Source organism: Astatotilapia calliptera, chromosome 4, assembly GCF_900246225.1.
Source record: "Astatotilapia calliptera chromosome 4, fAstCal1.2, whole genome shotgun sequence".
Taxonomy (NCBI): Eukaryota; Metazoa; Chordata; class Actinopteri; order Cichliformes; family Cichlidae; genus Astatotilapia; species Astatotilapia calliptera.
In genome coordinates, this window is record NC_039305.1 from 15640521 (window position 1) to 15656037 (window position 15517).

Sequence of the window (15517 nt, forward strand, 5' to 3'; positions counted from 1 at the left end):
ACTAGACCATGTAAACACCAATCAAATCTTTCTGCATCTGGAAATATTCACCTGAAGGAACAGATTTCACGAAATGCAACATAGAAACAAAAAAATACAACAAAAGGTGTTTTTTCAGTTTAGCTCAGCTGGAGCCATGTATTGATAAAAAGAAGCTGAGGCAAAGATGAAATGATAGAACGTGTCACTAAATGCACAAAAAAATATATGTTTTAAAAAAGCACCAAACAAACTAATTCACCTCCAAGTATGTGTTGAATTCATAAAATTCTACTAACACATAAAATCACATAATAAGTAATTATCCGGGAAATTTCCAGAATAAAACAAAAATATATTAACGCATTAGTGCCAAATATTATAGGAAGGATTAAGCAAACTGACAGTGCAGGTTGTATTTCTGGGCTTTTTCACTCATTTTCAGTGATGTCCTTGTACCCGAACATTTTCAGGGGAATATTTTTAATTTTTTAATCCATTTAACTTTGACCTATAAATGATTTAAGTGTTAAAAACGGGCATCTAACTCAATGAACGAAGCAGTGTTTTGTTTACACATTACAGACAATTTGGAAGATAATTCATTTTAAATGTAAATCAGTAGCATCCAGGCTTACTTTTCCAAACTTTTGGTTCAAATCATCGCCAATATGCATGGAGGAGGTCAGGATGGAGTGGCTGCATTTCAGCCAGCGATGTTGGGAATTTTGTCAAAATTGTTCAAATTATTAATTTTTGATGCACTATGCAATGCAAATCTGAGAAGCAGAAGAAGCGTGGGATCATCTTGACAGAGAACAGAACAAAAGGCAGCCAACATTCAAAGAAAAGCTTTGAATGTCTTTCAAGAAGCCTCGAGAACTATTCCTGAAGACTAATGAAAGGAATGACAAGAAAGCTGAGAGTTCAGACTATGTTTAAGAATAAAGGTGGTCAAACCAAATGTTGACTTTCAAGGTCGTTAGAATTACACAAATTCTTTCTTAGCCTTATATACAGGATTTTCATGCATGTTTGTATATTTTATTAGTTGCAACTATTTCCAATTTTCCTAGTAAAATATAAAGAGATGAGGGGTGGCTTAAGACTTTTGCACAGCACAGCTTCAGTGTTGTTCTTTCATGTTGGAAGCACACTCAGCCTCCACTCACCACTTTGGGTTTAAATGGTGGCTGGATCTCTCTGTTGGCCAGGCGCTCCCAGTCGATGCGTCTGAAGAAGGCCTGCTCTCTGATGTCTCTCTCACCCTCCAGGCCACAGCCGAGACGCTTTGAGGGGTGCTTGGTCATCAGCTGGTGACAAACGGAGGAAGAAAAAGAAGAGATGGAGGCAGCTTGAGGGGAAGAAGGTAAAAATAGGACAGCAGGAGGACTGTGAAAGGATCTTAAAAACGTAAATATAGAAATGGCATATTTTAAATCCTTGCTTCCATCGGCAACATTATGCAGAGCCAGACTGACACTCAACCAGCTTATATATAGTTACAAGCAATCACGCCACCTTTTCATCGCTGCTTTTTTTTTTCTGAATCAACAGCCGCTTTTAATTTCAACTGTGAATCATTTGTTGCAAATGAAATGTGAAGAAAACAATAAGAGGGGTCAGGATAGTCTCTCTCGTCAGCGGCTCTGAGACGATGAAAGATATTTATAGTGGCGGGACGCAGCCACAGGATGTAATATCATAATAAATGAAGGCGGGTGTGTTATTAAAAACTCAATCAGACCGCGCTTGAATCTTAATAGAATTGTCTCCGGTTTCTAAATTTGCTGTGAAAACTCATTTCCATGTTGGTAAACAATCATAATAATGACGACCTTGATGCCAACTTGACTGTGATGATGTCAAAGTCCCCAGGTGTGAGAAAAAACCCCAGGTGGTCACTAAATAAAGGGTTAGTGTTGAAAGCCATGGAAATCGGTGATTTGGTGCATTTTTCCACATAAATGTTAGTGTGAAAAATTATTTCCTGCTACAGTGAAGCAGCATATTCTTAAAAAGGATCCTTAAAAATGACTGGTAATATTTATAATGTATTTACATCACTGTGGGCCGTGTTGCTAGGCAATCGAGCACAAGTCGGATTGCGTCACCGATTTAAGAAAATGCAAAAAAGGTTAAAAGTAGCTTAAAGTTGCTTGTTTGGTGTAACAGTGTATGTCTGGTTCGAGAAACAAACCCTGACGATGACAAGTTGTACTGCTGTTACCAAAACTGGTCCAAACTGGGAGTCATTTTCCAGGCGTGGAGGGTGTAATGAAAAACATGGGACACATTTGCTGTTGCAGTGTTCTGTCTCTACAGTTTTTTATTGCACTTTTATCAAAGTGCAATAAAAAACTGACTGGAGATCCCATGAGGAAGAGCATCTAAAGCAATGTTTTTTTTAGCTACAACATGCTTGTACCATATTGGATCCCCTTTTGCTTTAATTCTTTGTCGCATAGATTCAAAAAGGTGTTGGAAACACTTTCGTGTTGACATGATGGTATCACCCAGTTGCTGCAGATTTGTCGGCTGCACATGCTTGACGAGAATCTACCGTTTCACCACATCCCAAAGATGCTCTACTGGATTGAGATCTGGTGACGGTGGGGGTCATTTCAGTACATTGCATATATTGTCATGTTCAAGATTATTTGAGCTTTGTGACATGGCACCACCAAGCTGGTGGAAGCGGTTTTTCAGGTAGTACTCAGGTGTGGCGTTTAAAAGATGCTCAGCTGAAACTAAGGTGGAAGAGTGTACTAGGAAAAATATCCCCCTCACCGCTATATCACCACCAGCAGGCGGAATCACCGATAAAGCAGGATGAATCAAGGCTTTCTTGTTGTTTATATCAAACTCTGAGCCTAATATCAGAATAGTGCAGCAGAAACTGAGACTCAGACCAAGCAACAGTAACAAGCTGTACCCTTCATATTTTTTGTTGACAGGAGTGGAACACGATGTAGTCGTCTGCTACAAGTTTCAACACGTTGCACATTCAGAGATGTTTTTCTGCAGCTTTTGAAGTAGCTTGAGTCTAACGAATGACTATTTCAGTCATTGCTCACAGGATATTTTCTCTTTTTCTCTGTAAATCTACATTTCTAAATGCTCTGAGTTAATGCCATGTTATTGCTGATTAGGTATTCCTGTTAATGAGCAGTTAATGAAGTGGTTAGTGAGTTAAATCTGCAATAACTGTACAATGCTATCACGTCAATATGGACCAAAATCTGTGAGGAATGTTTCCAGGATCTTGATGAATCTATGACATGAAGAAATAAGGCAGCTCAGAAAAGGAGGTCCAATTTCTGTTTTCTAGTTTGATCACTCATGTCTGACATGCCTCTGATGTTCAGTGTTTGGGTTCTCAGCAGCACGTAACACCAACTTAGAGTGGATAAAAATAATAATACTATACACTAACTACGATAACTATAAGTGTCCAGTAAGTATGTCTACAATGGCAGCAAACAAGTAATTACTGTATAGCAGCTGCTCCAGGGTAGAGCAGTGGACTCTCTGAGAGCAACGTTTGAGCTTAAGGGGTTAAAAGCTTTTGTGTCCAACAGATCAGACAGGATTCTTTGTTTCATGATTTGAGCTTTGATAAATATAACATAATATTTTTTCATTAAATCATACCCGACTCTTGCACATGACAGCTACTGAAACCAGCTTTCTGTTATATCCTATATCATTATACCCTGGAGGTTCAGCTACCAGTAGCAGAGCGGTGTCCTGTGAAGTGAGATTAATGACTTACCGAGCTGTGTCGAGCTTAAAGCCAGAGTTTTCTGTGGCTCTACCTGGCTAAACCTTTTTACTGTGGATCTGGTACTAATTGAATCTCAAGCCTTCTGCTCAAGGAGTTCTCTTAACAAATAAACAGATTTAGCAAAGAAGCAGGAGCCTTTTATCTGAAGTCCTTTGGCCTTTTACACAATACTTACTCCTTTGCAGATGGACACAGCTTCTTTAGACATGGACTTGGGGTAGGACACATTGTGCTCCATGATAGACTGGAAGAGCTCGTCCTCATCTTCTCCATCAAACGGCGGCTGAAGAGAACAGAAGCAGTGTCGGAGAGTTCAGACAAAAGATGATGATGATGATGATGATAATGAAGATGACGATTTGCAGCTTGTTATGTGGAAGACACTTAGGCGGCAACTCTGGCAGGTGAAGGTGATTCGCTGTGGTGTTAAGTGTGTTATGAGGCGTTGCTATCTCTGTAAGCTGTTGTTGTACTTACGGTTCCTGTGTGGTTCACTCCAGGTTACTCAAAGCAGCGACACGTCTTATGAGCGGTAAACAAACAGCAAATCCTGGTATAACAGTTTATGTGATTGTTTTCAAGCATGAACCACCTAAACTAAGAAAAATGTCTTCCTCCAGACTGTTGCCTGGAAACTGGAAACCTTTTATTCACACCTTAAGTATCTGAGCCAAGGTAACTTGCGATTTCTTTTTCCAAGGACACACACTGGTTATAATAATAAGACGAAATATTGCAGTGCTTTGCTGCAGTCACTTTTAATCTTCAATCAAAACCAAACTATTCACAGAGATATTGTGAGGCTTCTCACTATTCTCTTTCATTTCTGAGCATTGGGAAGATAATTACTTGTCATTCCCCCTGTCTCTCTTTTTCTTCAACAAATTGCTCGTCTTTCATTAATACAGCTGGAGCCACTTCAGCTAGCTGCTGTTTCCGTCATCAGTTAATCTGATTACTATGCTAGCCGATCTTAATTAATTAATTTTCATCTAAAATGTCAGAATATAGAGAAGGAGAAAATGCCCCACAGTTTCCTAGAGATTGAAGGCACATCTCGAAATCTCTTTGTTTAAAGCAGATGGTCAGTGGCGTAGTACAGGAGCTCATCGGGCTAATCATGCCTCAAAACTCACAGGTTACTATAATGTGTGGAGTAAAGAAAGAAAGTGATAAGCTTTGTTGCTTTGTGGGAAGAAAAAACTCTGGAAACTCTGGCAGAACCAGGAGGAGGGTCAGCCATGTGTTCCATCCAAAGTGGGATGGATGCTAGCTTTCCTAACAAGACCAGGTTTTCCAGGGGAACAGCCAATAAGACTTCAAGAAATCAGAGATCCAAATGATTGCAGGAAACGCTTTGAATGCAGGCTGTGCTTGAGTGGCAGCTAATATTAAAATGTGAGCTATATCTGATTAACTTGCAACAGGTTTAAGCACAATTTTAAGAATACATTTGTAAGTACAACTGGTGCATGAAAAACAACGCATTACCTGTCCTGCCAGCATCTCGTACAGAAGAACTCCATAGGCCCACCAGTCCACTGATTTCCCATAAGGCTGGTATGCTATAATCTGAAAGTAATGAGAAAAGAAAATATATTCAAAAAGTGGAATAACTGTGAGGGCATGAAGCAACAACATCCCTGCTGTCAAAATCCTTTTCTAACCTGCCTTTATTCTGTCACTGCTGCTCGACTCTGTGCAGAAAAAGGTGACGACTGCAGTGTTGTACTGTATGCAACCAAAGGCAGACACAGTGAACGTATCAGAGAAAAGTGAACAAGCAAATCAACCGCCATTAAACACATTCAGCTATTCCGAGCTTCCATAACAAAAGCGTTTTCTCCTACCATCCAATTTGCCATCCCACAACTGCCTCCCACACACAGACTACACACGGGAAATGATAATCACGGAGACGCAAAAGCAACGCGCTAAAGCACAGCTGCACACAAACGCAGCAATTTATGCAGCTCCCAAAGTTATAATTTGTAGCTTGGCTTTCTTGGGAGATAAACCCACAGCCATGCGAGGTGCAAATGTTTACATCTTTCTCTGGATTCATTAACTTAAGAAAAAAAAATACAGTTTAGAATTAAAGCCTTGTCAATCTCTGTCAATGTTCCTGCATATTTAATGATTTAGAAAGTTATTAATATGTGGTGTTATTTTAGCAGGTGGAGTAGTAGTCAGGAAGTTTAAAAAAAAGAAAACGACTAAGAGTAAGGGCTTCCCTCACCTCCCACCTGGGAGATGCTCCCCTCTGAATCATTGCAGACAGATTGTATATATACGTATATATGCGTATGCATGCACATAATACTAAACACATAATCACACATTTCATCACCCTGAGTGACTCATCTCCTCCTTTTACTCTTAACTCTATTTCTGTTCCTTTTATTAGTGATCTGAAGTCTTTCTCTTTCCGAGCATCCACCCACAAATAATATTTTCTTTGAGCATCTGATTTCATGAGCCTCAGAGCAGCTCCGGTGCTCCTTGTCGTGATGAGTGTGAGTGGTTAAAAAAAAGAAAGTGATTTAAAAAAAAGCCCATCACAGATCACTTAAACGACTCTCACAGGCTTGAGAGATGTCTTGATATCCAAGAAACTTCAAACCATAACGGTGACATGAAGGCACACACCCACATCTTTCTGTTCATTTATTCACACTTTTTAAAAAGCCTGGGCTGACTTTTTAACACATTATTACTCCAATGGTTTCAATCTTTCTCCATAATTCACTATAAGCTCTGTTGGATTCCACAATTCGGTGTTTTTATGCACTCATGAAAGACTTCCAAGGTCTGTTTTTAGAAAAATGAACATTTGAAGTGTTTATATGCACTAAATTTATAAATTGTAAAGTTTTTATGGATTCTTTTTAAACTGTTATATTACTAGTATGGTTAATCTGTGGTGGGCAAAATTAAGTTACATTAAGTTATCAGTGCTAATTTTTTTATTTGTTATCAGAATAGGGAGCTTTTAATTTCATTAATTTGCACATACACAGGTAGAATAATTAAATTCATTCTCCAACCAGCTTGGTCTCACACTGTCCACAGAAACATCGGCTTAAAGCAGCTTGCATGGCTTTATAGGTAATCTGTTTCAAAGCAGGCCTATAGTGCAGTACATGGTAAAAGATATGTTCCCCCTCCACCTAACTACTGTTCTCTTTTTTCAAAGTAGAAATCAAATTTAAAACAGTAAAAATCTCATTTTTTGTTGCAGACATCTCACCTCCGGTGCGATGTAGTCTGGGGTGCCGCAGAAAGTGCGCGTGGTCATTCCTTCGTACATGTTTTCCTTACACATGCCAAAGTCTGCTATCTTGATGTGGCCCTCGTAGTCCAGCATCACATTGTCGAGCTTCAGATCCCTGCAGCAGAGGCGGCATTTGTGTGAGTGCATTTGTGACTCCTTTAATACTTCTTACATGCGGCTAAGCCAATATTTCTGCACCATCTCTGAGCAGTTTATCTGCCTGCGGCGTACATCATACACTGAGTAATAAGCAGTAATTTCTAGGTCTGAAATTATTTTCCCATCAGCTTTTTATCTCTATGCTGTCGTTGCTCTTACAATTCAGCCCGCATCTCTGCTTGTGTTTTATGTCTCGATTCTTCATTTTCCTCCCCACCCCCGGCCTTCTGGCGGTTACGTCTGTCACATACTAGACTCTGTATGTCAAGCAGAGCGCTACTCGCATATGAAGAATGAACGTGAGCATTTGGCTGAAGTACTGAAAAGGAGCGGGGTGACCTTGGCCTCCTTCAATCACATTTTTTTTTTTAGAATTGAGTGATCAGTATGGATGTAATACTGTGGCTTAGGGAAAGACTGACGATCAAGGCATAGCTACATGTCCATTTTAATCTCTTTGTTTAGGGGCTCAGGAGATAGAGCGGGTTATCTACTAACAGGATGGTCAATGATTAAATCCTCGGCTCCTTCCTGATTATCACTGGGAAAGACACTGAACCACAGGTTGGGCCCGGTGAGTCAATCGTCTGTACGAATGTGTGTCTGAAGAGGCGATTGAGGCTTGCAGTAAAAAAGTGCTCGAGTGTTAAAATTAAATGCAGTTAGTGATGAAACATCATGACAAGCATCAACACCTGTCACCCACCTGTAGATGATCCCCTTTCGGTGCAAGAAAAACAAACCGACAGCAATCTCTGCGGCATAAAACCTGCAAAATTGAAAAACAGACATAATATACGAGCCATAAAATAGGCTGTATATCTTCCCAAAAGAAAACTGTCTGGGAATATATTAAAGGTTCCCTTTCCCTTTCCCTAAAGAATAATAAATTACAAATCATGGTGACCTGACACTATGAGCAAGCCAGAGTGTGTCACTGAGGGAAAATGCACCAAATAAAAACTTTCAGCTGGGGTTTGTAATGCGTCTTTTCAGCAGACGGTGCTTCGTGTTGTAGATTGTCATTTTTTGTTGCGTTCTTTTTCGCTCTCTTCTGAAAGTAGGATGTTATATTTCTTGACACCTATTTGACAAGTCTGCTCTGATGGACAGAATGAAAAGAGTTGAAATTACAGAGAAGTGCTTCCTGTGATGGGCGTAGAAAGTATGACTAGCAGCAGTGTGGAGACCACAGATCATGGAGTGTCAATGAAATCCAGCGACAGCAGAGGCAAGCAAAATAACTATTAACCACTTGAAGTGGGGGAGTTAAACTCGTCTCAGCTACGACACGGGTGAAGAATGAAGCATCGCGTTGACTGACGTTTAGTGGAGCTATAAATACCCACGCAACTGAACCAACCGTCAGGTGCAAAGCAGTGTGTAACCAGGTAGACGGGGCTTTAGTCACACTCATATTGTGACAGGAAAGGTGAATGAATGAAAGGTAGTAGTGCTTTTTTCCCCTTGTTGCAGGAATGCACTGATCCAGCGTTTTCAGTTACAATCTGATTCGATATCTGCTGACGCAGAGCCTTCTTCAAGTTTTGGGCGTCAGTACAACAGATCATCTGCCTCCATCTCACCCTAACCCCAGCATCCTCCTCACAGCAACCCTCTGCAAGTCCTCCTTCACTCCATTCATCAGTCTTCTCTGTTGTCTTCCTTATTTCCTCATGCCTGGCAGCTTTATCTTCAACATCCTTCGTCCTGTATATCCACTATCCCTCCTCTGCACATTTGCAAACCTTCTCAGCTTTGCCTCTCTAACCAAATTTCTGTTGCTCTGATCGTTCTGATATACTCATTCCTAATCCTGATCTCCCTTGATGAAAATCTTATTAAGTACCGATCCCAAAATTGAATTAATAAGCCCTAGTCCCCATTGTGAGGAACAGAACGGGAATTATTTTTAAATGTTAAAGGCAGCATTGGGTCCAACTTAAACATGGCCCGAGTTCACAAATTAACTGTTGCAAATAAAAAACAAGTAGGAAGAGAAATTTTACTGAACTGCTTTTGTGTTACCAAGACGATGACAGACAAGGCAATCAAAATACATGGAGCCATGCAAATAAAAGCTTATGCAAGAGGATGCACTTTCCCAACGTAGCCACAATAGCTCGTTTTTCAGCCAAAATAAGCTGTTTCTCTTAAGTTCTCTACAAGTATTACCTGTTTACTTTTCTTACTCAAGAAATAAGCTGCCTGTGTAGGTGATACTGCATGTCCAGGCTTCGTCCTCACTCATCTCCCTCCACGCTACATGACATCATAGAACTGAACTGGATAGATAGGGCCATACATCAGCTTAGAGTCACCAGTACAAATACCAGATTGGTGCATCCTGAATACTCAGACACCACTGGCCCATGAGCTGCACCGAGACTCTCTGTTTTCAGCCTTTTATCTAGCATAATCATATTGTTATATTTAAAATATAACATATCTTAGAATCACCTAAAAATAATGTTATTTCAATATGATTTTCCTCTTAATTTGACACTCATCTTGTCAATATGTACCAGGTTAAAAGGAATACTATAGTTCACACATTACTCTACTATAGTACTGGGCATCATTACTGTAAGTATGTGTACTTTTAAATAACTTGACGTGACTATAAAACATGTAAGCTGCCTGCAGGATATCAACATGCAACATATCAACATCCTTACACAGCCTGTGGCTCCTTAAACTTGCCCATACGCTGGATATGATACATGAGGTCTCCTCCGTTAATGTACTCCATCACAAAGTACAACCGATCCTACACACACACAAAAAAAGAAGAAAAAAAATTAGTTATTGTCCACGATTACATAAAGATAAACACCTCACACTGTGAATCTGTGCAGATATAATATTCAGTGTCTAAAAGTCTACAGCCATATATCTTAGAGTTACAGTATAATTCAGACTGAATACATTCTTCTATTAAAGCCTGCTGTACAGATTATAGATCTATATTATAGGACACAAAGGTTTGATCATTAAATATAATTTTATTTAAGGACTTCTTGAGTCACCCGGTCTACGCACAGAGTTGACGTCATACAGGAGGACTTTGTATTCAAAGGGTGGTCTCAGTTCAGTTTCAATTTTCTCTGCAGGAGCACCGTTCAAATAAATGTAAGTAGGAAAAGCAAATATAGACGTAATGACAGACACACACAATAGGACACACAGATTGAGCACTAAGTAACGGCTCCCTTTGTAAATTAAACGGATATTTTTGGAAGTGTGATTAAAAACTTTGACGTCAGCAGGGGCTGAAGTTTCTACACACCACTGTCTGGAAGCAGGAGTGGAGCTGCGTGAGGAAGGGCGGTTTGTCTCTCAGGGCCAAGACTCTCTTCTCCACCATTGTACATTCGACGTCGTCGTCCTGGATCACGACATCTTTCTTCAGGATCTTTATAGCGTACAGCTCCTCCGTCGACTTCATCTCAGCCAGCATCACCTGCAACGGGGGGAGACGCCAAGAGCCAAAGCCACCATAAGACAAAGATTAAAAACAAAATCAAGCAAATGAAAAAGCACAGGAGCATCTATTTTCTCTCACCTTGCCGAAGCTGCCCTTCCCGAGCAGAGCCAGGAAGTTGAAGTCATTGAGTCGGACCCGGTCCATATTCCCTGACGGGAAGCTGAACCGCCGGTGGTCTGATGGCGTGATCACTTTCTTACCGTGTCCCAGCTTTGCTTTCTGCAGAGACAGACGTGTGTTAGGATACAGACTGCATTCACTCACGTGCCAAATAGAGTCAAATTAGAGTTTGAGCGTGGATAAGGTTTGCACATTTTTGTTCTGTGCTTCAGATTTTGTTTTTGCTTGTAAATAACTGTAAGCATGATCCCAGCAAAGTTAAAGAAAAGAACTTAATCACCACCACCTTAATTTGTGACAGTCAAGAGGATGAAGGAAGTATACATGCCACCCGTTGCTGTTGTTTTCCAGTTTATGATAAGATATAAAAATCAGAAAACCATACTGTAACAACTCACAATGTAATACCAACAAAAACATGTCAAAATGTGATAAAAATATCTTTCGGAATGTTTGAAAATGCAACAAATTCTAATAAATTATGGTCAACGTGACAGTTCTTTACACGAAAGCATGCTGTAACATATTTACACCTCATTTAAGGTTACATTTTACAAATGGAGTTTTCGTGATTTGTTACATTTTCAATCTCTCTGGAGATATTTTAAAATGTTTCGCATGCTGACAATCACATTAATGCATGGGAGTTGCTTCTGTAATTGTTAGTTATTACATTGTGATATCGTTACAAAGAACAATGACAGACACATGCATCCATACAAAAAAAAAAAAGAAAAGAAAAACAGGTTTGCTGCATAATCACAAGAAAATATAAAGTCAAGCTTGTTTAATCCTTCCAGAGCCGACAGTAATCAGCATCTAATTTTTTTCTGGCACGCGTGGCAGTTTCTTTGTTATATTCAAACATCCTCGGTTATTCAGCGAGATCTCACTACTGGTGCATTTTGGGAAACTGTCTGGTGGACAGTCAGCGGGGGTTGCCAGTGTTGTGAGGATCCCTGTTGTTATAATCACTGCTCTGCTGAGCGTCTTTGAACAAAAAAAAGGGGCAATTAGGACCCTGCCAGCTCCCATCACGGGTCCAGCGGTTGTCTGTTTCTGTCAGATGGAGCACACAAAAAACAACAACAAAAAGAAAAACATACAACCAGTGTGAGCCACGAGAGCTGTTTCCAGGACAACCGTTTCTCTACTCTTTACTAAATGTGACGGTATACTTCACTTAATACTTATCACATATTTATTGGACTCGGGTCACGTGGTTTTATGCGTACATCTGGTTAGGTCAGTGAGCAGCTGATTATTCTAAACATTAAGTAGGTATGTCAGTAAACAAGCAGGGCGGGATGAGTGATTTTCATTTTGACCCTGAGTGCCGCCTGATCCACTAATTCACTGCGGTTAATGAATTTCACCTGACAGTCCAAGTGTAATTGAGGTGGAGAGGAGACAACTGTGATGAAAATGAACTGACCAGATATTTGCAGGAGTGCGCAAAAGCGCGGGAGACAGGAAAAATCTAAATAAACAGCAGTCTACAGTCAGCGTGACCACACTCGAGGTTCCCTAGGGTGGTAACTCCACAGCTGAGGTCAGCTCAGCAGCTCACAGTGCAGGCCAGAGTACAGGCCATATTTAATTTGGAGTTAAAATCTCCCTTTAATTCAATTTTAGGTGTTACAGGCCTAAAAAAAATGTGGAAACAAAAATATGAGATAAAAAATGATGGTTTTATTTTGAAATTGCACACGAAATTGTTTTATGTTGCTAGGTAGATCTGACATGCCGCATTGCTGCTGCTCTTTTTATTAAATAGTAACACATTTGAATAAGACGGTAAACACTAGGTCGTGCTGTTGATTGCAACTGAAGTTCAGCTTCCACCGCTTGCTCCACTGATACCCTTACCTTGGAAGGACACCTAGTGGTCATTCCTCAAACACAAAACTGCACCTATCTAACATGGACCAGCTGCCGGTATATAGCGTATAAAAGAAACCGGCACGTCTCCAACACAAGCACTCACACAATATCGACACAAAGATGCTGTGGCCACACAAAAGTTAGGCAAACCGTTACAAAGCAGCCACTCACTGGTCTCTTAATAAATCTAGGACTGCCACTGTGTTGAGGGATCTGGCATGTGTGAGTGTTCATCAGTGCCTCATATTTTAACATTTAGACTCTTGACTAAAGAGACACTAATAATAAAACTAATTGGAAAGTCTGCCTTTGGGGTTTGTGCCAGTATCTTTCTCAAAAAGACTTAAGAAAACATCATGGATTGGACTTAAAGGTGTTAATCTTGTCTTACAGAGCCTCTCGGTAAACTTCTCTGTGCTCCATAAGTTTACAACAGAGGGACAGACGACAGACTGCTGTCTGCTGTTTGTGTATTAGAAGATATGAGGGACATAAGCTAAAGAGTGTACACGCGGCATCTTTATAATCATAATGAAACTGTTAAAGATACAGACTAAAAACACAAAAAGAATTTAAGTCATTCGCTTTCTTTGTTCTTTTATTTTTCATGTTGCTTAAATGTTTTTGAACCTCCTGCATGAAAGATGAAGATGTTGCAGTCAGTTTGGAGCACTTTCTGTAGTTCAGAGATTTTTTATTCTTCTGAGTCATTCTATATATAGCTAATGTCATGTTTTAGCAATCTGAGTTACACAGATCAAGCAGATACTTACCAACATAGTGCTCTGTCTACTTTGCCTTGTGTCCTGTGTTAAGTTTTACAGAGAAACAGAAAACAACTGGAAACAGCAGGCTTTGCTGATTAAAACCGCCCAGTAGATCACTGGCACCAATCATTCCAGTATTAGAGATACTAGCGAGCTGTCTGCACAAAGCCCGTAAGTAATACAGAAGCATCTGCTGCAGCGCTACCAGACTTCAGAGCAGTTTCTTTCCTCAAGCTTCTGATGCTACCGAATCCATCCTCCCGAGGTCAAGATGAAAAATGCCTTCTGTTTTTAAAATTATTCATTCTTTCTTTTATTTATTGATTTATTTGTCTAGTGGCACGAAGGTTCTACATCTACAATTTTGATGTAAAACCCTGGCAGGAATTCATCTATCGTTTTGAATATATTTGTGCACAAAACAAGGATTGTGGATTTTGTCCTTGACACTGGAATAAAAAAGGGGGGATGCATTAATGGGTGGCGTCAGCAGGTGGAGGAATGTTTACTGCAAGCAGAACCCTTCTTTTTTTCCCCACTGCTTGTACCTGACTATTGCTTTAACACAGGCTTGAAAAATTGCGAGCCACTCCTCTGCAGCCATTTGCAAGTGCTGCAAATGTCAGACTTTGCTGATGTGACCTTCAATGCGAACACACCAGGAGTTGTGAAAACCTCAAAATGTGTCATTCATTCATCGTAATGTGTGGTTCGTTTTACTTTATGCTTACATGTGATTATGAGCCTGAGACAAGGAGAGAGTATAAGAGTGCTCGAGAGGAGTTAGAGAAAGAAGACAATTTATTACAAAGGGTCTGTAACAGCAAGCAAATTGGGCTGATTCAACTGTGTGCTGTTGAAAGCCATTGTTAGTAAATCAGATTGATTTGTGGAATCCCAGCAGAGATTCACAAACAATCCTAATTCGGTAAGTAAATTAAGTGCGAGGCAAGCTACAAGTGAGAGAAAAAAAATTAGATGAAGCAGGCAGGGGAGCTACCTTCAGATAGTGGATATTTAACTGGCAGTCCTAGAAGAAAGGAGGAAACTCAAAGGTTAGCCGGTGTGTGCGAGCGTGTGGACAGAGACAAGAGAAGACATTATTCTGATCACTTGTAATCCTAAAATCGTAATTGGCCCGGAAAACAGAGAGATTCCTGCTCTGTCACATCTGTCGCATCCCGCCTTAGTTTCCACGGCAACCGCACAGTCGTGCATAGACGCGAGCCTTGGAGGAAAGTCGAGGTCAGCGTCGTACGGCGTGGAGAGAAAAGAAGCGAAAAAATTAAAAGCAAAGCAGAGAGAGTCGGCGCTTTGAGGACTTGCTGTGAGTTTACACAGAGTATTAAAACCTCCGCCTGCCCACGCGCAGGGCTGGACTTTAATAAAACGCCTCTCGCTCTCTGCCGTCTCGGTTTTCCTGTTTTTTTAAAAAAATCTCTTGCAGTTTTGCACCTGTTTTCATTGCACTGTTCAATATAGCAGCCACCTTAATAATATGGACATAAAGAGGTCGTGAGTTTTATTTAAGGCTGCATGCTGTAAGGTGTTAAAATAATGAACAACCTGCAGTCGACAGCGAGGCCACTAGAGAGCCAACTTAAAGCCTGCTTCCACTGACTTGATTAGAAGGACTGTGCTGGGGCTGCTGCATGCTTATTTCACTTGGCTCTAAACATGTCAATGCGAAACATTTTCAAAGCCTTTAGTCGTGTTTTTAAAGGACTATGCATCGTTTCAGTTTTGAATTATAAAAGTGATGTGGAATCAAATATGTTTAAACATCTTAGTGAGCCTGGAAGCGCAACTGAGGGAGAAATCCAGACGAAAAACATGATTTTCAATTTAAAAAATAATCAAATTTTAGACATCAAGGACTCTTTGACACAGTGTATGAGGGCTTCTTGGGAGTTCTCGTTTTACTCAAATGTTAACATAATAAAAAAACTAAAATTGTTTTTTTTTTTTCCAAACATCTTGAACGTTAATGTTTTAAATCTCTGCTGCTGCAAACAGCTTATGGTCAAATCCACTGAGGCCTGGGAAATGTAGCCTCAAAG

General features: G+C 40.2%; 1 protein-coding gene across 2 annotated transcripts in view; it reads right to left on the reverse strand.

Annotated features, from left to right (window-relative positions):
- prkcab (protein kinase C, alpha, b) overlaps positions 1 to 15517 on the reverse strand; it is a 117929-nt gene that overhangs the window by 3622 nt on the left and 98790 nt on the right. Inside the window, exons 9-17 of one of the 2 annotated variants that reach the window (XM_026165053.1) lie at positions 14458 to 14487; positions 10765 to 10905; positions 10489 to 10662; positions 9878 to 9969; positions 7906 to 7968; positions 7017 to 7155; positions 5258 to 5338; positions 3942 to 4049; positions 1152 to 1292 (exon numbers count right to left, since the gene is read on the reverse strand). In XM_026165053.1, the coding sequence (XP_026020838.1) occupies positions 1152 to 1292; positions 3942 to 4049; positions 5258 to 5338; positions 7017 to 7155; positions 7906 to 7968; positions 9878 to 9969; positions 10489 to 10662; positions 10765 to 10905; positions 14458 to 14487 (969 nt within the window). The remainder of the gene's footprint in view (positions 1 to 1151; positions 1293 to 3941; positions 4050 to 5257; positions 5339 to 7016; positions 7156 to 7905; positions 7969 to 9877; positions 9970 to 10488; positions 10663 to 10764; positions 10906 to 14457; positions 14488 to 15517) is intronic. The other variant, XM_026165054.1, reaches the window with a different exon arrangement.